A 23,302-nucleotide genomic window follows, 5' to 3' on the forward strand; every position below is an offset into this window, starting at 1 on the left:
GAAAGACTATAATGACAGAGGATTGTGTTATTCTGTTTTGTTAGTGAGATTTCCAGAGAGGAAAATTATTTTTTTAACAGGAAAAATAAATAACTGGTGGTTAAACAATCATTTTTAGACATTTATGCCTTCTTGTTTAAGAAGAGAAAGAGAGAGGAGGGGAGGGAGGGAGAGAGAGAGAGAGAAATGTGAATTCTTGTATTTACCATGCTTTTCTGTGCCATTATTGTTACAGGCAAAAATGATATTTTTGGAGAAATGGTCCATCTTTATGCAAAACCAGGAAAATCAAATGCAGATGTGAGAGCACTAACCTACTGTGACTTACATAAAATCCAGCGAGAAGACTTGTTAGAAGTTTTGGATATGTATCCTGAATTTTCAGACCTGTTTCTCACCAATTTAGAACTCACTTTCAACTTGAGACATGAAAACGCAAAAGTATGTTAATTACAGTGTTTGGCTATCTTTTCATTTCCCAATAAAAATGAGGTTTTTCTTTTTATTCTGTTCAGTCCCGTCCGATCTCAGAGACTGCCTGGACAAGTCCCTGCAGTTTTCTTGACAAGGTTTTCAGAAGTGGTTTGCCATTCCCTCCTTCCTAGCTGGATGAAATTAAAGCAAAAACAACATCTACAAATTGCCTAGAACAGGGTGTCAAACTTGATTTCATTGAGGGCTGCATGAGGGTTGTGTTTGAACTGTGGGGGCCAGGGGAGCATGGCCAGGGTGGGCATGGCCAGCTCAACGTGACTTGTGTCGGTGGCACCTGTGGTGGCCCGGGCAGGGTTGGGGGGATCCTCCTGCATCCCCTGCCAATGAAAACGGAGCTCAGGAGGCCCGCGTGCAAGCTTCATTTTTGCTGGCAGAAGCACTGTGGGCTAGTCCTTCGCTGTTTCCAGGATCTGAGATATAAGCACCCCGCTGGCCAGATCCGGGCCAGATCCGGCCCCTGGGCCTTGAGATTGACATCCCTGGTCTAGAAAGGTAAAAGAAAGAAAGAAAAATATGTTCCGTCACCATAATAAAAATTGATGATGAAAGATAAATATTAGCAAAGAAAAAAACTCTAGTAAAATTCTCTCCTTTTGCATTGCTTGTTTATTTTCGTGATCGGGACTAGAGCATGAAGGACAGCTGCTTGATCACAGATATATTGATCATAGATACATACATAGATTGATACATAGATACATGTAGGAAAAAGCAGTTATACAGTATATTAATATCCAGCAGAGAAAAGAACGGTAATTCTATTGCATGACATATTTAGAAACTAAGCACATCATAAATAAGATTTTCCATGCCTCAATTTTTTGAAATAATGTATCCACAATCTAAAATTCAATCTCAGTAAAGACAATGGCTGTCTCCCTCTCTACTTTATCTATAATGTAATAGTGCTAGATTACTACCTAAATTATCCTAGTAGCCATATTTTTTCTCATTGCTTGTAGTCTCTGCTTCAGTTTGCGTATAGTACATTTCTCCTTCTTTTCTGTTTCCATCATCTCAGTTTCTAGCCCCAATACAGGCTAGATGTATCCCCAACGCTTCTATCCATGCAGCATAGTACCTTAGATGTTTTAGGTGGTCAAATTTGGATTGCAATTGCCGTATTTCTCAGAGTATAAGATACAACTCCCCCCCCAAAAGAGCGTGGAAATGTTGGTGTGTCTTATACACCAAATACAGCCATTTTTGGCCTCCCAAAGCCCCGCCCCCACATTCCATTTTTGCAAAAAACAGGCCGTTTTTGGCAAAGACTGAGACTTTTTTGTAGATTTGTAGATTTGTAGATTTATTTATTTATAGGCCGCCCTTTTCCCTGAGGGGACTCAGGGCGGCTTACAATCAAAAAAGGAAGGGGAGTGTAGGACAATACCAAAAAGAAATGTGCACAAAGTAAATTAGACAGTAAAACTCAACATTCACTCAGCATTCGGGAGGGGCGAAAATAAGATTATCCCCAGGCCTGACGGGCTAGCCAGTTCTTGAGGGCTGTGCGGAAGGCCTGGACGGTGGTGAGGGTACGAATCTCCACGGGGAGATTGTTCCATAGTGTTGGAGCCGCAACAGAGAAGGCTCTCCTCCGAGTAGTCGCCAGTCGGCACTGACTGGCGGATGGAATACGGAGGAGGCCAACTCTATGCGATCTGATGGGACGCAGGGAGGTAATTGGCAGAAGGCGGTCTCTCAAATAGCCAGATCCACTACCATGGAGCGCTTTTTTGCCTTCTCTCCGCCCCTAGCAGCACTCTGCAGGCTTCAGAAATGGTTTTTTGTTTTTTTTGGTTTTTTTGTTTTGCCTTCCCCTAGCCCTGCTAAAGCCTGCAGAGTGCTGCTGGGAGCTGAGGGAAGGCAAAAACTTTTTTTTCTTACTTACCTCTTCAAAATCTTGGTGTGTCTTATACGCTGGTGTGTCTTATAGTCCGAAAAATACGGTAGTAGCAAAATGTTACTCTTGTTAAGCGGTATTTGGCTGTTTTTCCTTAGACACCCACAATTTAAACAGCTTCTGCTCATATATAATGGGGGGGCATTGTTCCTTGCTCCCTGCCAGCTTTACTTTTATCAGCCCTTGGAGTCCAGTTGGATAGAACTTCCTCTTCTGAATGAGGTTGTTTCTCCTTTCAACATCCTGTCACAGCCCTATTTCCCAACTTTTCCCCCTGCTACTTGAAAGCAGAAAGAAAAAAAAGGGGAAGACAGATACTTTTTTAATGCCCATTGGTAATCAATTAAGTGGGAATGCAAAAGAAAAGCTGCTTATAGTTCCATCTGTGACCAGCTCCTGAGGAAAGCCCCATTTTAGGCTCTGTGTCCAGTTCTTGGCATCACACATTTAAGCAGAATTCAGTGGAATTTGGAATAGGACAGGGATGTCAAACTCCCGTTGTCACAGCGGTGTCATGTGACGTATTGGGAGTGTTCTCCCCTTTGCTAAACCGGGCAGAGGCGTGGCCAGCACGTGACGCATCCGGCCCCCAGGCTGGGAGTTTGACAGCCCTGGAATAGGAGAAGGGTACTGAAGGCAATTAGCCTAGAAATTATGAGAGTAATTGAAGGAACTTGCTGTGTTTAGCTATAGAAAAGCCAATTGAGAGGAGGTATGATAGTCCTCTTCTAATGTAATGTCATATAGAAGATCAAGACTTTTTATTTCAGCATGCAGCATGCAAAAACATTTAATTTGCATTACAAAAAAGCAGATTCCAGAAGACTTATAGAAAATGGTACCTAGCAGTAAAAGCAGGCTGACAGTGGAACCAATAACCTAGAAATAGGTAATCTCCCTGTCATTAGATTCATTTAGGCAGATACTAGTCAACCATGTATTGAGGATGCATCCTGTTTGGGTTAGGTTAGGGTGTGTGGGTGATCCTTGAGAATCTCAAAGGCCTCTTCTAATTCTACAAATCGCACAAAGATTCTAGGGAGGAAAAAGGGGCTAACTTTCCTTTTAGTCTCCAAACAAGGGGAAGAATATAAAGAATTGTAAGGTTCATGTCAATCCAAAAAGGAAGTAGAGTGAATTTACAATATAAATGCAAATGACATGTTGAATGAAGGTCTCATAAAGTGAGAGCTAAATTATATATCTTTTTTAAAAACCCATTATTGAGGAGCACTTTGAAGTGTCAGACAAAAAAGTTAGTTTCAAGAACCATTTTGTACATCAGCTTTCTCCAATGTGGGTTTCTGTCCATATCTTTAAACAAAAGTTTCTAAAATTCTCAGCATTTCCTAGTTGGCTAGGGAATTTTAGAAGCTGAAGTCCTTACATCTGGAGATGGGTGGGGAATTCTGGGAGTTCATCTTAAAAATCCACACATATTAAAAGTTGTCAAGTTTGAAAAATACTGAAAGTGAAAAGTTTGAGTAGTTCGGATAACCCATAAATATCAACTCTGGTTGAGCCATCCCTCCCGCCCCCGGTCCTATATTCCCTTGTTTTTTAGCTCAGGTGATTTGTGTGGCAGAATGGATTGCCGCACCTTAGCTGAGCTAAAAAAACAGCTCAGTTCACCAGCACTGACACCAAGGGATGTCTTTGAGTGCTCTGCACGCACGCAAAGCGCTCTCTCATAGAATCGGTAGGAAAAGATTTGGAATCCCACCAGTGATCTACCAAGCTAGTATAATATAGTGGTTGGGAACTGGGAGACTTACCTTGCACAAAAGGCAGCTGGTGACCTGGGCCAGTCATTCTCCCTCAGCCCTAGAAAGGAGGCAAGGGCAAACCATGCTAAACTTCTCTAAGAACATCTTTAAGACCTTCTCTAAAGCCTACGTCTTTCCTGTATTGAGCAGACAGATGTGATCAGTTTTTTGCTTTCTATCTTCTATTCTCCTTTGTTTTCTTGTTTTGTTCTGTTTCTGTTTAGTGAAAAATGACTATGTATATCTCGGAAATTCTTGACAAAGAGCAGAAATAATTATTAGAAGAAACGGCACTTACCCAAATAAAAGCTGCTTTTTCAGCTATGAAAGTCACATCTCTGTCATTGGCTCAATGTTAGAAGGAAAAATTAGAGAGAGATAAAAGAGCATATAATTTGTTTGCTTTATTGTTATGTAGATCAACTTTTATTACTGTTATTGTGTAATTAAACATCATAGCTAATTATAATTTACTACTACATTACTGTCTGAAGTAATAAACAATCCATAAGAGATTGTTTTCCATTTTTTCTTCCCTAGCTTATTTCTGAGAACACTCTGTTTTAAAAAGGATAAACAACTTTAAATAGTAATTCAGAGAACAAGATGTAAAGGGGACTTTAATTAACATTCTAGTGCTTATATCAACATTCTTTTTTTAAAGAGACAACTCTTCAATATCACCCACACATCTATAAATTGTGAGTCTTACTCAGAAAAGGAATTACTACTATTGGTTTGGGGTTTTTTTTTGCATATAGACAAAATCCTGGGCATTGGAATGTTCTATTCTTTTTAAGAGAAGTAGAAGAGAAAACATTTCACCAGCCCTCTGAATCCTCCATACCCTATGTGGCAGTGGTGGGTTGTAGGCGGTATACCCTGGTACGGGCGTACCGGAACCTGCCCAGAGCACTGGGTACCGTTCTGGTACAGTGCTCTGGAAGGCTCACACACACACCCGAGCTCCTTACCTGTCCTTTAAAGCCTTTGGCACTTATGCGCATGCACATGGTGCGTATAGCACCTGTGCGACACTCTGACACGCAGCTGGAGCACCGTGGAGGCTTGTGGAAGCGTCGCTGGCAGGCACAACTTATGCACACACCACGTACGTCCACATAGGCAACACCGGGCCCATTCAAACCATACCGGTTGGAACGGGATCCGGAACCCACCACTGCTATGTGGAGACTTCTTTGTGGAGGCTAGGGTTAACCTGACCCTCCAACAGTGTAGAACAATGGTGGGGTCCCACCGGTTCAGCTGAACCAGTAGTAATTTGGTGGCCTGGGTTGGTGGAACCAGCAGCGACCCAGGTCTGCCACGCCCCCAAACCAGTTCTCCTGGCGGTGGCGGTGGTGCCGCCATCTTGTTTTTTGCTTCTGTGCATGCGTGCGCGCATGGCACACCCACAAGCAGACTAACAATAGTGACTTCCAGAACCCACTCCTGGAGTAGAACTATACTTGGGGCCAAGAAGAAAGATTAATTTTCCTTCCCCATTTTCTATGATCAATAGTTCTTCATGGTTCAAAAGCTATAGAAGGAACTCTTCCATCTATGGACAAAATCCATCTCAAAGTAAACTAATGAAGAGTTGTATAAATAAAGTCAAATGTCTCTAAATCTATCATATAATGTATGAACGTCTTCTTTTTCAAGGCTGATCTTGCAATAAGGCGACAGACCACAAATGATTCGGATGGAGACAGTGGTAAACTCCGAAGAAGGAAATTGTCTTTTGAAAGTGACATGGATAAAGGTAAGGGTGCCTTTATATACTAAATGATATTTGTTGAAAAGATAAACACATAAACCTATGCTAAATTTGTCCTAAGACTCAGAGATCATTGCGGTCTGCTCTTAGTACACAGATAGAACCAATATCTTTTCATCTGGCCAAAATGCCTATTTGACTTAGATTTCTTTTACTGCATTTCCAGACACGTTTACTTGGGAATAACTCCCATTGGATTCAGTGGTGATTATAGCTAAGTAGACATTATGTGCAATTTCAAGGTTAATGAAATTAAACAATTAGGGATTTCCCCTTATTGCCCTATAATCTAATTTGATGTATTTCTGAAAGGTTGATACAGTAAAAAACATGTTTTCCAAGTGGCTTGTATCCTACAAGAAACTTTTAGCTCAGGATCTTATTGTTGATAAGTACTGTGCTATCTGTTTCATCAAAGGGCCTCTCTAAAGCATGAAGCCAAAAGAAAAGAGGCAACAAAATCTGTCAAGAAAATGCCTTCATAAACTATTTACACTGCTCTTCCCTGCCCTTTCTCCATTGAGAAATTGTCGACTGAGATTATGTCCCTAGGTGACCTTCAGTAATGAAATAAATATTAAAGCATGCTGAAAAAGAAAAACTAACTTTCTGGCCTGTATCCATTATGAATTTTTAATAGAATTTTTTTTCAGGATGCCACATAAATTACTGCTATGACTTCACTTCTCCAAGTGTTACACCCCTGCTGATCTACTAAGAACACTGGAAGTCAGCAAAAATTATCTCTCTGATAGGCTTTCCCATCTGTAAAAGCAAAGACACGTTTCATTTGTAAAACAAACAAATAAACAATATGAAACCATGAAGACTCTGTTGGAACAAGAACTATATGTCCACTATTTTGGGGAGCAATCCTTCACTTTCTTTCCAGAGAACAAATAGATACCAAAACTGCTCTTGCTGTCTTCTGCCTCCAGGAAGTTCAGTCTTACTATTCTCATGTTGGTTTTTGTCTACAAGGCGTGTAAACTGCAAAGTGAAGTATTTCACATCTAGACCAATTCTCATCACTTTAGATCCTATCAGAGTGGGGTACTACATAACATAATCAGATATTGGTTTTAACCTATAAAAGCCCTTTATAGTTTGATACTCAGATACATGTAGGACTTTCTCCTCCATTCAATATTGACCAGCCTGATTAGATCAGCCAGGAAAAAGCAAGGCATTCAGGACTCTCAAAAGGTTTTGGGGGACGAAACAAGGCAGCATGGTGAAATAGCCATCTTGTAGACATGCAGTGGCTCAGTGGCTAAGACGCTGAGCTTGTCGATCGAAAGGTCGGCAGTTCGGTAGTTCAAATCCCTAGTGTCACATAACAGGGTGAGTTCCCATTATGTGTCCCAGCTTCTGCCAACCTAGCAGTTTGAAAGCATGTAAAAATGCAAGTAGAAAAATCGGAACTGCCTTTGGTGGGAAGGGAACAGTGTTTCTTCCCCTAGAGTTGGGAACTACTAACACATAAGTGCAAGGGGAAGCTTTACCTTTACCTAGAGGTCAGGCTAGCTCCCTGTTTATTGTAAACTGTTGAAGACTGAGTTGTTCCATAGAGCTTTCACCTGATCTGATGTTGCCATTTCAGCTCTTCTTTATGTTTATTCCTGTCTTATTTTACACGGTTTTAACTTTGCATGAACATATTATAATTCTGTTTATTTTTCAACTGTGGATGGTTTAATTTGTAACTTTCATACATAAGCCACCAAGAGTCTTTTTGATTGCCGCATGGAATTAAATCAATCAGTCCATCAATGAATCCAACCCACAAGAAAAAGCAAACATCATATTAAAAGTAAAATATACTTGGCTAAATAAAATGCTTCTCCCTTGGAAGAGGACACTCTTGACTTAAGAGAAAGCTAAAAGGGGGCATTTCCCCCTTTTAAGTGACCTTGTAATCCTGAGGGAAATGATTTATTTGTTCAATTCATGTTGCCATCACGTAGTAAGGTATACTGCTGCCTATATTAGGGTAAAATGATCCTAGGTAGTGAACCATCAGATACGGAAATAATAAAATATACAAGGTTATAAAACCTCTCATGCTCCACCAACTTTATATCACTATCCTCCCAAATCACAATGCTGGCTGTATCTCCCATCATGGCCTCAAGGTCTGAAGGAAAAGCCAGGTGTTAATCTTCCAGAGAATGGGGGACATCTGAATCTCAGATATCATGTAATATTATTGAGCCAATCAGTCATTTTTAACTTTACAATGGAATAGATCCTTGACCCAAGAGGGTCATTAACTTTTAAATTGTTAAAAAAAATGGCATAAAGGAGACCACAAAAATAGGGAATTACCCAGAAAGGGAGACTTTGTGATTGTGTCAATGAACAACATTTAGATTTAATTAGTTAAAACAGATATAGGTGTTTTTCTTCCATTCCTGTGATACCCTTGTTATGAGGTCTTTTTCTTTTCTTTTTTAGTATCAGAAGTTGAATAGGGGTAGTATCTCTTTGAGATCTTAGCTTTTTTCCCTCACTGCGGTAGTTTCTATAGCAACTGTTTCTACATTGGCTTCATATAAAACATTGATAATGCATACTTCCTTTTATCCTTTACCTCTGGTATCTTGGCCACTAAATTTTCCAAGCAAGACAATTAATTCAGCATTGCGGATTTTCTTCATAAGAAATGTTTGTTCAGCATTAAAAGAAGGGTATAAAAAAATCTTAATCAAACATCTTTCACAAAAGAAATATTGTTTCTTATATTAGCAATAGTATAATTTCTCGTATTTCATGTACCCTTCAGCTTGTTCTTAATTAAATTATTCCAACTTTTCATTAAAGGGATTTTATTTGTTTTGGATGTTTTATCCTGCAGAGTATCTCAGATAGCGTCATTTCAAAAAACAAACTTCCTATTTCTTGATACAGAACTTGAAGAACCAGGTTAGGGACTGATCTTCCGAAAGAATATTTATAAGGTTACTAAAAGTCAACCCCAGCTTCATTGGTACATAATCAGTCAATCAGTTCCTTTATATATGGTTCTAGGGGGAGTACTGAGTACTGAAGAACAGAAAGTAAAAGAGGATTTCAAGGAAATAGTGAATTAGAGAAAACGCTATAATATTATTGCCTATAACCAAGATGGCGAATCCTTGGCACGCATGCCACAGGTGGCACGCCAGCAGTCAGCTCCAGTGTGCATACATGCACCGGTCAGCTGATTTTCAACCTTCTGGAGGGCCAAGGGAGGCTGTTTTTGCCCTCCCCAAGCTTCAGGAAAGCCTCCGGAGGCTTGGGAGTGTGAAAAACAGGGCCAACGGGCCAACTAGAAGTTTGTTTCCAAAATTCCAGTTGGCTCATTGGGCCCATTTTTCGCCCTCCACAGCCTCCGGAGGCTTTCTTGAAGCCTGGGGAGGGTGAAAAATGTCCCCAACAGGGCAATTGGAAGTTTGGAAACGATCCATTTCCGGCTTCTGGGGGCCCAGGGGAGGCCATTCCCCCCCCCCCGGCTTCAGGAAAGCTTCCGGAGCTGAGGAGGGTCATGCGCACATGCGCAGGTGGACGGGGAGGATTGAATTTGTGTAAGAACGCATGCATGCGCAATAGCACACGTGCACACAATTTTGGCACTCCATAAGGAAAGGTTCCCCATCACTGGCCTATAATCATACCTTTCTCTGCTACTTTGGTAGTAGTAATCCCAATTGGTGCTCTTCTTCATAGAATTGTATTAATAGTTGGTTTTTACGATGTGTTTTTTATACCACCCATATTCATATTGTGTAAGGTGTACAGCTACATGAATGAATGAATGGACGAACGAATGAATGAATTAATGAATGAATGAATGAATATTGATGATCTCTAACATAGTCCGCATCCACTCTCCTTTGATTGGAATGAATCAGGACTTATACGTAAGATAAATATGAGTTGCCATAAAATATTTTGTCCTAAACATATTGTAGAACTGGTGCTTAAACGTTGGGTAGATAAGTAGGCAACCAATGGTAGTATTCTAAGTTTACCAGTGACAAAGGGCAAAGCTGTAGAGCGTCATCTACATGCTTAAACAGCAATGATAAAGTGGAAACATAGCTATTTAAACCTGCCCATACAAAACTAATTAAGGTAGGCATTTCAGAGCAGAAAGTGCAATCATTTCCTATCGCATACCTGGTGGCCATGATTAAGGAGGAAAATGTAGGTCAGGTATTGTCTTGATCCCAAAGTGACTGTGATAATCCTTTTCCAGCAGGGCTGGCCATACGGCTAGGCAGAATGAGGTTGATAGCTCAAGTAGTAAAATTGAGGGATAATAAAAAGTTGGTAATGGTTATTTATTAAATGAATTAATAACTACATTTTTAGTATCAGGGCTATATAGTAGAAGTCCTTGTAGCAATTACAAGTTGAAACAAAATATCCTGGATCATCCAATTGGAATTCGTGGAATTATTAGATGAAGATTATTCTATTAAACATGGGAATAAGACTTGTGAGATCACAAATGTAAGCTATAACCATCCAGCTTGAGTTATTTGCTTCAGTCCTCAGCGGCACAGAAATTGACAAAATTAGCTACTGATTGCTTAGTATATTATAAAATAGCCATTTTAATAAATAAGGGAGAAATGATTTGTTTATGTTTGTGGATAAAAACTGATTATAAATTGGAGATTTTAAGGCTGACTTCTTATTCATATTTTCAGGGTTGTCTATTTGTGTTTAGGAGTGTGTATATATGTGTGTGTATATATATATATATATATATATATATATATATATATATATATATATATATATATATATATATATATATATATATATATATATATATTCACATGAAGCTGATTCATGTTATTTTAATTAGAGGAAGAGGATACGCCATGGATTGGGAATATTATCCATATTTGCATTAAATACTCCTCTAGGCTCTAGATACCATTATTCCTAGACTCAGAAGTTTGTTTCAAAAAAAAAATCTCTTCACTTTCAACAACAGAGTTGTTTTGAAAATTTACATAATTGTGTATGAGGAGGTAAACAAAGATTCTGAGCCCAAGGAAGTTAAGAGAAAAAAAAATTCAGCCCAATACATTAGTTTCCCAATTTCAATCTAGATCCTGCATATTTTTTCCTAATTAAAATGGATAAGGTATCTGTCAGGTTTCCGAAAGATGCCCTAATTAATTAATAAGCCTCAAGCCAAGTTTCAAAAGAAATCCAGTCATTTCTGCAATACTCCATTGCAGTCAGATCTGACTTCATTTTAATTATGGCTGAACTTTGCCCCTGTTTCTTCCCTCCCCTCAGTCTATGTCATAAATCACATTCTCCAATGAGGGGCATGCCTCACAAGCTTGCTGTAGTAATCTGAGATCTGACTCTAGCTGAAAGTATGCATGGAATGCGCTCCCCGCCTTTCCTCACCATGGCAACTTTATGGGTTGACATTCGGCTCCCCTCACTGTCCGAAAGCGACCTGTGCAAAGCAGAAACAATTTGAGTACAGGTATACCATTATCAAACTGCAATAGACATTCAAAATAGGTCTATTTAAAAAATGTCATGTGTTTCTGTCCTAGGAATATTTAGATTTTTTTTAAAAAAAATCAGAATGTATTAAATGCTGCGGAAAAAGATGAGTAATCCTGTATGCAAATAAAATTTGTTCTCATTTAATGTATTTATTTGTACTCACCATTATTTTAAAAAAATTCAGCCATGCCCCTCGGGACTAGAAATATGAATCGCAGGATCTGCTTGAGGAAATAGATGTAAATCCTACAGGCAAGTTCTATAAAAAGGCACTGAAGGAGCGTTATTCTCTGAACAGAACAAACTTTTTGAATGCCATCATAATGTACAGTATTGCCCACTTCCCCAAGGACAAGAATAAATAGCATCAATCTAATAATTTCTTTTCTAACAGATTATGACAAAGAAGATGAGAATTCCATGGACAACAACCAGCATTGTCAGGCCATCGAGAAACATTATGTGGAAAAGAGAAGCAGGTCATCATCTTCTGTGTCATCGACAGATGATGAGCAGAAACCTTTTTTTTCTGAGATCATAGGCTACCCAGCTGGACTAGGCAAGGCTGCAGTATTGGATTTTGAGGAAATGGTGAATGCAACAGAAAGACTCCAAAGTGATCGACGAAGTCACTCCTGTAAAGGTAAACCCAACAAAGTCTTTGCCAAAGGTATTCAGATTTAAGAAGTCACCGGACATGGTCAGAGCAGTCAGAGTTTTAACCTTCTAATCAAACATCTCCTTGAAAATAGCAATAGCACTTTGACTTATATACCGCTCCACAGTGCTTTACAGCCCTCTCTAAGTGGTTTACAGAGTCAGCCTATTTCCCCCAACAATTTGGATCCTCATTTTACCCACCTCGGAAGGATGGAAGGCTGAGTCAACCTTGAGCCTGGTGAGATTTGAACTGTCAAATTGCAGGCAGCTGGCAGGCAGCAGAAGTAGCCTGCAGTACTGCACTCTAACCACTGCGCCACCATGGCTCATCTCAAAATAGCCCTTGAGATTAAGTTTATCATATTTTAGTAGTTAATTTCTTCCAGCCTTAGAGTATTTCAACAGATTCGGTATTCTCTTCAATAGAGAATGGCAGAATGGTCATCCTTAAGCTGACCATATAACTCCCAATGGCAAAGCGCTGGGGTTTTTAATCTCTTTGTTATCTACAAAAGATGACCAGCGTAGTGGTCTAGGGGTGAAAATACTCACCTCCCAGTGAGAGTTCAATCCTAGTTGGTAGTTGATGTTTCTCTCCAAGGGCACAAAGAAAAAATAATCCACTGTGAACTCTGCATAGGCATAAGGAAGGGAATCCAGCCAGTAAATGCTCAGCTTCATCCAGTCAAAGGAGTTATTTCAGAGGTGGGTTGCTGCTGGTTTGGCCCGGTTCAACTGGCCCGGAGCAGCTGAGAGTGAACTGGTACTGTGGCTCTTTTGGCCCGCCCATCCGGACCCTATACCTGTTTTTATGGCAAAAGGCAAATTGTGCACACGTGCACATCGTGCGACACCTGCACGAGCACCAATAATCAGCTGGTTGCTGCAGGGGTAGTGGATTGCACGCACACATGCAACGCAAATCAGGCATGCGCGCGAACGGAACATGTGCGATCAGTGAACCGGTAATGAAGGTAAGTGCAACCCACCACTGAGTTATTTATATCTACAAAATATTCAGAAATTGCCCAAAAGCTGTAGAGCAGGCAAAAAAAGAGAAGAAAACTATCCTGTCTTAACAAATCTGCCATATAAAAAAGCTTATTTGAACCAAGATATGATATTTAATATTCCATATTCTTCCATGGTGGGTAAAATGAGGTCCCAGATTGTTGGGGGCGATATGCTTTACTCTTTATACCGCTTAGGGCTGTAAAGCCCTGTGAAGCTGTATATAAGTCTAAGTGCTAGTGCTGTTGCTATTCAAAGCCAGCTTTTCTATCATTGGATTGGAGCTGAACCACATGAGATAAGAGACCACAGGAAACCATCTGCCCATAAAGTATAATGCAGTACGAAGTTTGGAACTTCCTATATTATGCAGTTTCTCAAACCTTCCTGGTATTACACTGGTGAGTTTTGTTCAAGAAACTAAGATTAGACTAATGAATGATCTGTTCACAGAAGTCTCATGTCTTGTTTCATTTGGTGCTGAGTCTTCGGTTTCTGAAATTAGCCTGTTCCTGTGAAGCCTGAAATCTTGATAGCTCTGACCCAAATTAATGACAGTTGTATTGCTCCACCTGTTGGGAAGGAATCATGCTACCATCCCGTTGTATAAACTAGATATTGTGTTGCTGTTGTTTTAAGAAATAGTAGAGTTATAAGTAGTTATTGTGGGGCTTTGGGGATTCACTCTGAATTAAGCAGGAGATACTCAAATATTGCAATTTAGGTTTCAGACAGCATTCCAAATGTTAGTATGTAACAAACGTTTACCATGTAAGATAAGTACTGAATAAATTTTGCCTCGCTATTAATCAGATATATAAATCATCTCCTAGCCATCTCACTATGGCGTTTTATTGCCATAACTTTATAACTGTCGATTAGGAATAAATGAAATGCATGAGGATATGCAAAACATCAAGAGTTCTATCACTGGAATATTTCTACACCTCACAATTGTTATGTGTTTTGTTGATTTCTCTCCTATTTCTGCATAAGGAACTTCAGTTTTTATTCCCATATCTCTGCATCAAATATCAGGTTACATCAGGGCATTTTATGGCTCTCGGGTCACGTCTGGACCTTTGGCTATGTCTGTCCAGCCTGCGTGGATTGCTTTTATTTTGAAGGCAACTGTTATTTCCCCCCCAAATTTTTGTGTCTCTGTGCTGCACACCTTCACAACCATATTGGTTTGGTCCTCCACAGCAGTGTCAGTTTCTCATGTGGTTCCTTGGGAAAATTAATTGCCCACCCCTGAGCTACACAGAGAGAGGGAGGGAGGGAGAGAAGGAGGGAGGGAGGGAAGGAGGGAGAGAGAGACAGAGAGAGAGAGACAGAGAGAGAGAATAATGTCATTCATCTACCCATAAATTCCCATTGACTCAGAACTTTATAAATACTACTAATATATATTTGCAATTTGGAAGGTCACCTTTTCCCTTTTGGTTGCTAGAAATATATCTCGCAGCTATGGAAACCTTTTCCAAGGCAACCTAGCCAAACAATCTTCTCTGGGCTATATTTAGCTTCTTTCAGGAGTGTTCTCACTGTGGTCACACGCAAACCCAAATAAAATGTCCTTGTTCTTTGTTTGGGGCACTGAAGAAGTAATCATCCTTTCTCGTTCTTTTTCTATCTACCTGCTTTTAATAATGTTCCATCTAACCAGCAGCCTTCTTCTTTGTTCTTGTTAACTGAATTAATTAACAAAATGTGGATGTTTTCTAAACGTACAGGTGTACAGTGTGTGACAATCTATACGTGTGCTAGGAGATATGATACCGATAGGTTTATCAGTTTTAGTGATTGTGAGGAGGGGGGGGAAAGCCTAAAGATATGATATCTCATTGTTAATATCCAATGAAATGAGGAATATTGGCATTACAGTGAAAATCTTCTCCTCGTGAAGGAAAACCACCTGCATTAATGTGAACTTGCCTGAACTCGCTGAACAGTTTGAGGAGCCTTTGCAAAAAAAAAAAAAAAAGCCTTCCAGAAAAATGAATCGGACGAGTGAGCTTCTGCCATAGTTCCAGCTCTATTAGAAGAGCTGAGGTGGTGCAGTGGTTAGAGTGCAGTACTGACTGCTAGCTGCAATTTGGCAGTTCAATTGAAGAGAATACTGAATCTGTTGAAATACTCTAAGGCTGGAAGAAATTAACTACTAAAATGTGATAAACTTAATCCCAAGGGCTATTTTGAGATGAGTCATGGTGGCGCAGTGGTTAAAGTGCAGTACTGCAGGATACTTCTGCTGACTGCTAGCTGACTGCAATTTGGCAATTCAAATCTCACCAGGCTCAAGGTTGACTCAGCCTTCCATCCTTCCGAGGTGGGTAAAATGAGGACCGAGATTGTTGGAGGTAATATCCTGACTACTGCTTTTGAAGGGCCTGCTTTTGATATGTGTACCTAAGACTCTTCGTAATTGCTTTTAAAAAGGTCTGAAAGGCCTGGTTGCTTACAGTTACTTTACTTGGTTTAGAACAGTCCATGAAGCTAACGGGTTTTTTGATGACATGACTTCTACTTCTTGACCATAGATGGCAGCAGAGAATTTTGTGTACCTTTTGCTGCTATCTAGGAGTTATTCAGGTATTTGCAGGTCAGATAGGATCAGCTCTTGATGATGTTAATCTTGTTGAGCATTTTTATTTCAATCTTGTTTTTCATTTGTTTTCTGATGATATTTTTAAGGTGTGAAGAGAACAGAAGGAAAAGGCTCTGCACCTTGAGAGCTCAATGTGCAAATATTTATATAAAGAAACCAGTTTTTTTTTTAAAGAAAGTAGAAATAAAGTGCTTTTACTGAATAAAAGCAAGCGCAACCCTAGGAAATTACGGTCTGTGGAAAAGAGTATAACTAATAGCAATGGCACTTAGCACTTAGACTTCTATACCGCATCATATTGCTTTATAGCTCTCTCTAGGTGGTTTACAGGGTCAGCATATTGCCCCCAACAATTTGGGTCCTCGTTTTACCCACCTCGGAAGGATGGAAAACTGAATCAACCTTGAGCCTGGTGAGATTTGAACTGCCAAACTGCAGCTAGCATTCAGATGAAATAGTCTGCAGTACTGCACTCTAACCACCTGCCATACACCTAAAGAGTATGGTTGGATTTTGTTTGGGGAATTTCAAATTTTCCTTCCTTGTACTACTCCTTTTCCTTCCTGGAAATGAAAATAATGCAAAGGAATTGATTCAGAGCAAAAAGATAAATAGAGAAAAGCTATTATTTTGCATCTGTTTCTTGAGGCTGAAAATTGCATTGTTGGGCAACTGCTGTTGATCGATCAATAACCTAGGAAGACAAATCAGTGAGTATCTGCCTATTTTTTTTCCAGATTTCCCCCAATCAACACACAGTGTGCCCTGCTTCCTGTTATTTCCGTAGGTGCTTCTTCTGTAGTACTGTCACCCTACAAAGTAGACCAGACTAACAAACAAATATCATATAGGTCAAGTCTACTTTTACGGTTATAAAATTTGGCAAGTCTGAATGTTCCCCCCTCCCTCACTTTATCTTCATCTGAACTAAGAAGGAGTTTGTCTGAGACGTTTTCCCAAATTAGTTTCTTGGAACCAGCTCAATTCCTGTTTATCTAATTATTGTCTTGGCCGCGATGATTGTCCTTCACAGCCATTTCTTATTCCAGGGCTGTCAAACTCGCGGCCCGTGGGCCAGATGCATCAGACGCTGGCCACACTCATGCCCGGTTTAGTGAAGGCGGGAAAAGTTGTGATATGTCACGTGATGCCATTGTGATGATGCAAGTTTGACACCCCTGCCTTATTCCCTTTACTTGCAAATGTATTCAAAAGTTCTAGTAGCAGCATTGCTCAATATTATCTGGGTTTATCCTAAACTGTGGTTATTCAGGCACTCTCGGCTCAGGTGCTTCTAGCATCAGCTGCTTTGTGCAGGCCCCTCTATACAGCAACACTGTAGGAGAATAATCTGATCCAGACTGCCACCTCAATTAGCCGCTAATATCTGGATATTTAATCCCAAGCCAGCTATTCTGGCTGTCGTTGTCTGTCATCCTTAATTAGCCCCAGCATCTCTATCAATAAACTTGCTCAAATTCACTGAGAATGCCTGATGCCCAGAGATCATGTAACTATAGTTTTTTGTGTGGTAGTCTGTGCATTCACACAATCGATCCACCTTCCCCACATCAAATGCCTACCATGGCAAGTAATCTGAGATGTTGTGAGAATCTCAACCATTCAGAGGGAGCAAGGCAGGATAATAAACCCAGGAGTATATGGATAAAGGATTGTGTTTTCCTTTTCAAAACTCGCTTTAGCTCTGCAAAATTCTAAGAGTGGCTTCTGCACCGGGAAATTAGCCTTATGGGGGAGTGTGCTGGTGGCAAACGAAAGACTACAGTAACAGATAAGCAACCTCTTCATATCGCATGGATTAGAACTATAAGAAACAGGCATAAAATAGGCTATCTGTGTTAGGCTAACCTTCACTCTCATTCACCGTTTTGACTGGCAGATATCAGGGACAGGAGAACCTGGGAGGAAGAGCAGAGCAGAAGTCACCAAGAATCCTCCTGTCCATCCGCATTACCTCCTGTCACCTGGGGGATCTCTGAAACAGAAAGTGAAATCAACTATGGCGAAGTGGAGCAGAGGCTAGATCTACTTCAAGAGCAACTCAGCAGGTAACTCAAGAGCATGAAGGAAAAAGCAGAGCTGGGTTTTCAATAGCTTTGAACGTGACAGCAATGTTGGCATTTCTCTTTTTTCAAACTAGATCCATTCCACTGAATAATATAACACTGTTATGTAGAATCAAAATGCGCCTGAGGATGAAGATAGGAAACATCCTCTTGTGACTACCAGTAGATAATGTAGTTTTGCGCATACATCATATTTGAACTGGGGACTTCTTTCTTTATAGTGTGAAAATTTTAGCTCTGTATCAGCACGTAGTTTAACCTGGCTTGTCATGGGTAGAGTTTTCCCAGCAATCAATCTATTGTTCTCACTGATAAACACACACACACACACACACACACTTGCCTATTTTTCTTGTTAAGCATCTTCCCAAACCATGATGTGTCTGGTTGGTATTGCCTTCCTGAACATTTTTATGATGTGCTTTTTAGGTCTTCAGTACTCCATGGAATTCCTCTACTGTTGGGTAAGCTGTCGAAGATCCTTTGGCACTTTTTGTAACTCTTGATTTGTTTCCAGATCTATCAGCAAGGAACAACACTTGTGTCCTAGTTAAATTTTTCTCAGTTGAAGTCCCACTTTACCCACATTCCTTGGGAATAAAAAAATAGCATATCCACAGTGGTCTCACATATTAACTTCATCAAAACTAGGACAAAACTTGGACAGCTGCTAGCTGAAGGAGCTTCTGAAAGATCCTGAATTAGAAAGTAAAGTTTAGTTCATTATTCTGAAGGATTCTTGGCTGAGTTGAGGAAATATACCAAAGCTGTTCCATTTATAGAGGAATTAAATAAACATTTTTATGGAAAGTAAGAACAGTTCCATGCTTCAGTTGAATGGTTTGGTGATCTAACATTGTAGTGGAGATCTCTAATTGGGCTCTGGTGTCAAATTTGGATGCTTTCACTTTAAAAAAAAACATTTGAAATAAAGGTTGTGACAAATGCATCTAGGAAAAGACAACAAAGCAGATTGTCCAAGTTAGCAGCAGTGCACTCAAAGACTTATTAGGGGAAGTCAGGGAATACGTAAATTAAACTGTTACAAATGAATGAAATTAAAGCTGTTTTTTGCTACATTGGTTGACAGGGTTATTGAGGAAGAAACCCTATTGACCAGCATAAATTCATTCTTGGCAGTATAAAATGACAGCGAATCCAAGAGAGTAGAGCAACATGATTGTGAGTGTACATCAATAACATCTGTTCAGCAGATTGTTTAAAAAAATCCTTCAAAGAAAAAAAAGTCACAGGCATATCAGGAGAAGACAGAATGGGAGGGAGTGGTTAGAAAATATTCCTGTCAACCAGAGGTGGTATTCAGTCAATTCGGACCGGTTCGGCCAAACCAGTAGCGGAAATCATGGGTGGGCCTGCTCACCTGCCCCGGCTCTATGCCGTCCTATTTAGGTACGTTTTTGAGCATGCACGGAAGGCGCAAGAGAGAGCAAAGCTCATGCGTTGAAAACCGAGTGCGTGTGTGGAAGTGGCACATGGACCCATGAAGTGAGCGGGAACCGGTGGTAACACAATGTGAAACCCACTGCTGCTGTCAACATAAATAAGGTTTGTTCATCCTGCCATTGTGCTGTTGTACCTGCCCCTCACTGGGATGTCCCTTCGAATGCTTACCAAGGAGAATTCAACTCTTGAAAATTTTTGTCAAGCAGTATCTTACGTGCAATCGGATCAATCATGTTTTATTGATTATTAACACTATTGTTTCAATTGAAATTTTATTCTTGAAAGCTGCCCTGAGTGCCATGAAGCAGAAGAGCAGAATAGAACTTTTAAGTGCTTGCATTTACAATCAATTTATATGACACCCAATGTACACATTTGAGTATTAAAACCAATAGATTAAAAACAACACAAAAGAAAAGTAACATAACAAAGACTGACCTCACAGTCAAATCAAGTTTAAAATCACCATAGATGGGCTCATCTGGCATGTGGCCCCTTTCTGGGGAAAAATCAAGGCCTTCAAGACCAATGGCCAATGCCATCAGGACCATCCAAATCTTAATGGGAAGACTACAGTATTCGAGTGGGTAGGTACTACTACAAGAGCATGTCTCCTGGGTCCACCACATGATTGTTTTATAGAGGGGATTCAGGCCATGTCCACCCTCTTGGATCTCATGGGATGGATAGAATCAATAAGTGACAAGTACTTTACAAGGCCCGGTCCTATACTGTACCATGAAGGGCTTTATATTCTCTAGATTAGAGTTCTTTTCTATATAATTTCTACTTTCCATCATCTCTCTTTGTCTAATGCAGGGGTGTCAAACTCGATTTCATTGAGGGGCGCATCAGGGTTGTGTTTGACCTAGGGGGACAGGGGTGTGTGGGTAGGTGTGGCCAGGATGGGTGTGGTGAGCTCGACATCACTCATGTCCGGGGCACCTGTGGTGGCCCAAGCACTCTGCCAGTGAAAACGGGCTCCTGAGCTCTGTTTCCAGCTGTGACAGCCTCCTGCAACCCTCTGCCAGCAAAAGTGGAGTCCAGAAGGGCCGCCCGCAGCCCTCCCGAGCTCCATTTTCACTTACAGAAGCACCACGGGATGGTTCTTCACTGCTTCCAGGGTGGCCTCATGGGCCAGATCTAAGCACCCTGTGGGGTGGATTCGGCCTGCGAGCCTTGAGTTTGACACCCGTGGTCTAATACATTACTCTAAGGCTGTGTTGGTTAAGGACCATGCATTTGACATTATTCAAATCTGAATAACTTGTCTGAAATGGTTGCCTGGTCAAGCAGGGGGTTGGACTGGAAGACTTCCAAGGTCCCTTCCAACTCTTATTGTTCTGCTAAATATTTCTGTTAAGTAAGATTAAGAGATGCTGAATGCTCATGTAGCCTAGTCCAATGTGTACTTGCATCTGCTTCAGAGAATTCAGCACATATCTGTTTCATCCAATAGCATTATTGTTGTTTTTTTTAATGGCTATTATGGTCAAAATAATAATATGGAACAATCTCCAGGAAAGTATGAGGCATGTTAAAATATGTTTATTCTCAGCTTACTACCAATTGCATGAGCATCTAGCATATTTTGTCTACGTTTCATAGCATCCAAATCAAATATACCCAAGAACTATACAAAAAATATTTGGAAACATTTTTTTTACCAATCTACATCTTTCTGGTAAATAAATACGGTAATGTTTTGTTGCTTTCTCAGCATAAGCAAAGTATCTGAAGTTATTTGGAACTCTTTTATGCAGTCAATTAATACAGAAGATAGCATTCTTTGAAACCGATTTAATTATAATTTATATTAATTGGCACAATTAATTGAAAGCTATAAATGCATAAATGCAGATTAGCATAACCACAAAGTTAATAAGCTAGCAATAAAAAATTAAACAGGAAAAAGAAAGGGAAAAATGTGCCTGAGTAAAAAATTGTCCCGTATGCACAAAAAAAGAAGAAGTTGGTTGTATTAACTTAATTGCACTTTGTTTAATTTGAGCTTCTACTGATTTATTAGAACAGGACATTCAAGCTCATGTAAACAGCTAATATCAGCTGCATTAACTATTTATTAAGAAAGTTATTCACTTGGAAACTAGAGATATTCTCTGCACAGCCTTTGTGGAGCTTCAGAAGTAGCTGTTCTGACCCAGCTCCCCAAACATGACCAACCTGAAGTTAACTCAAAGATTCCTTTATTAGGAGCCCCAGCAGCCCCAGCAAAATGTTTCTCTCTCACCACAGGTCTGTCTGGCAGGGAGATGAATAGTTGTCTGCCACATCTATTCATCTCCGCCCCCTGCCTTTTATTGCCAGAGCTAGGGTGGGGCTTTGTAGCAGTGGTGGCTCTTCCGGCCCAAGGATCGGTCCATAGATTTCCACTGCTTTCCTTTCCTTTGCCTTCTACGCATCCGTGCATCAGGCACTGGGCCCAGCTATTCCTCCTCTTCCTCATCAGCCACCTCCATACCTGGGTGCTGTTGACTCTCCATCTGAGGGCTGGTGGATGGCCCAGGCTCCGCCCTCCATTCCCTCCTTCCTCTCAGAGCTCTCAGGTTGCCTTGATGTTTATCCTGACCCCCATGCGTCCTCCTCATCTGATTCAGCTGCTGGAATGGCTGGCAGTAAGCCTTTTGTAATAGACTAATAATTATGATTTTGTCAATGCAAGATATAGGTGGTGGTCCAGAAATTTTGGGATTGCACCCAAGGAATCTTTTACTATTGGTACTACCGTTGCTTTCTTTTGCCATAGTCATTCTACTTCTATTTATAGGTCATTATATTTTTATTTTTATTTTTCTCCACTTCTTTATCTTCTCGTCTGTTGTTTTCAGGTACTGCCCCATCCACTATCCAAACTTTTTTTCTCTTTCCTTTCAACATTTATTACATTCAGGGTTTTATGTGGTAGGTGTTTATCTGTCCAAACTTTAAAGTCCTAGAACACTTTAGCTTCTTCGTTTTCCATTATTTTGTCTATGTTATATCCTACCAATTCTTGCTTGGAGACAATTGATATTTGTTCTATTTGAAAGTGCCTTTTTTCAACAGGAACATAAAGATGTAAAATATTTTTCAATTGCCTCATTATTATGAAATGATTTTTAAATAAAATTGATTAATTTCAGAATACAGAAACTCATAATAGAAAATACAGAAACTTGATGACGGGATCAGGATTTTCCTGTCAAACCATATTTTTCACACTATTTTCCCCGTGTATTGTCCTTAATATCACTGGAGAAAGCAATTATGTTGTCTAGAGTTAGTGGTAAAAGGAAACCAGGCCACCAAAGAACACGATAGTTGGACACCATTAAAGTTCACATCAGCCAGTGCATAGAAAAAAAGAAGAGAAAGAAAGATTTCAAGATCGGGCCCCTAGAATCGCCAAGAGTCAGACATGACTTTAATGGATTATATCATCATGTCCTTAATAAAATTAGGAAACACAATATCATAATATTTTTGTCCCCTGCACATGTGACTATGCATGAATATCGGCCATATTTCATTTCATTGTTTGTAGTGAACCTCCGTGGTTATCATATTTTTCAGAGTATAAGACACACTGGAGTATAAGACGCACCAAGATTTTGAAGAGGAAAACAAGGAAAAACAATACTTTTTGACCTCCCTGCATCTGGTTTTTGTCCTCCCTGGCCCCCGGGAGCACTCTGCAGGCCTCCCAAATCCTCTGTATACCCCTGTTTTTGCAAAAAATGGGCCCATTTTTGGCCTCCCAAACCTGCCACTCATCCCGTTTTTGCTATCCCCAGCCCCCAGGAGCACCTTGCAGGCCTCCCAAACCCTCTGCACACCCTACCTGTTTTGGCTAAAATGGGACTCATGGGGTGGGTTTCGGGTGTATAAGATGCATCAACCTTTCCACCCTCTTTTAGGGGGGAGGAGTGCGTCTTATACTCCAAAAAGTATGGTAGTTATAATCTTATAGGAGAGTCAATGCTTTCCAGATCAAAACAA

The 23,302-nt window shown here is 40.2% G+C and overlaps 1 protein-coding gene across 8 annotated transcripts in view; it reads left to right on the forward strand.

The window, feature by feature from the left end:
• Positions 1-23,302, forward strand: part of KCNH7 (potassium voltage-gated channel subfamily H member 7) — a 338,169-nt gene that overhangs the window by 295,665 nt on the left and 19,202 nt on the right. For all 8 annotated transcript variants that reach the window (XM_087709677.1, XM_087709681.1, XM_087709688.1 and 5 more), the window contains 4 exons: positions 236-441; positions 5,830-5,929; positions 11,865-12,113; positions 17,653-17,821. In XM_087709677.1, the coding sequence (XP_087565803.1) occupies positions 236-441; positions 5,830-5,929; positions 11,865-12,113; positions 17,653-17,821 (724 nt within the window). The remainder of the gene's footprint in view (positions 1-235; positions 442-5,829; positions 5,930-11,864; positions 12,114-17,652; positions 17,822-23,302) is intronic.

The sequence above is a fragment of the Thamnophis sirtalis genome, unplaced genomic scaffold (genome assembly GCF_051295495.1).
Source record: "Thamnophis sirtalis isolate CommonGarterSnake01/CBP01778 unplaced genomic scaffold, rThaSir2_p1.2 scaffold_1, whole genome shotgun sequence".
Lineage (NCBI taxonomy): Eukaryota > Metazoa > Chordata > Lepidosauria > Squamata > Natricidae > Thamnophis > Thamnophis sirtalis.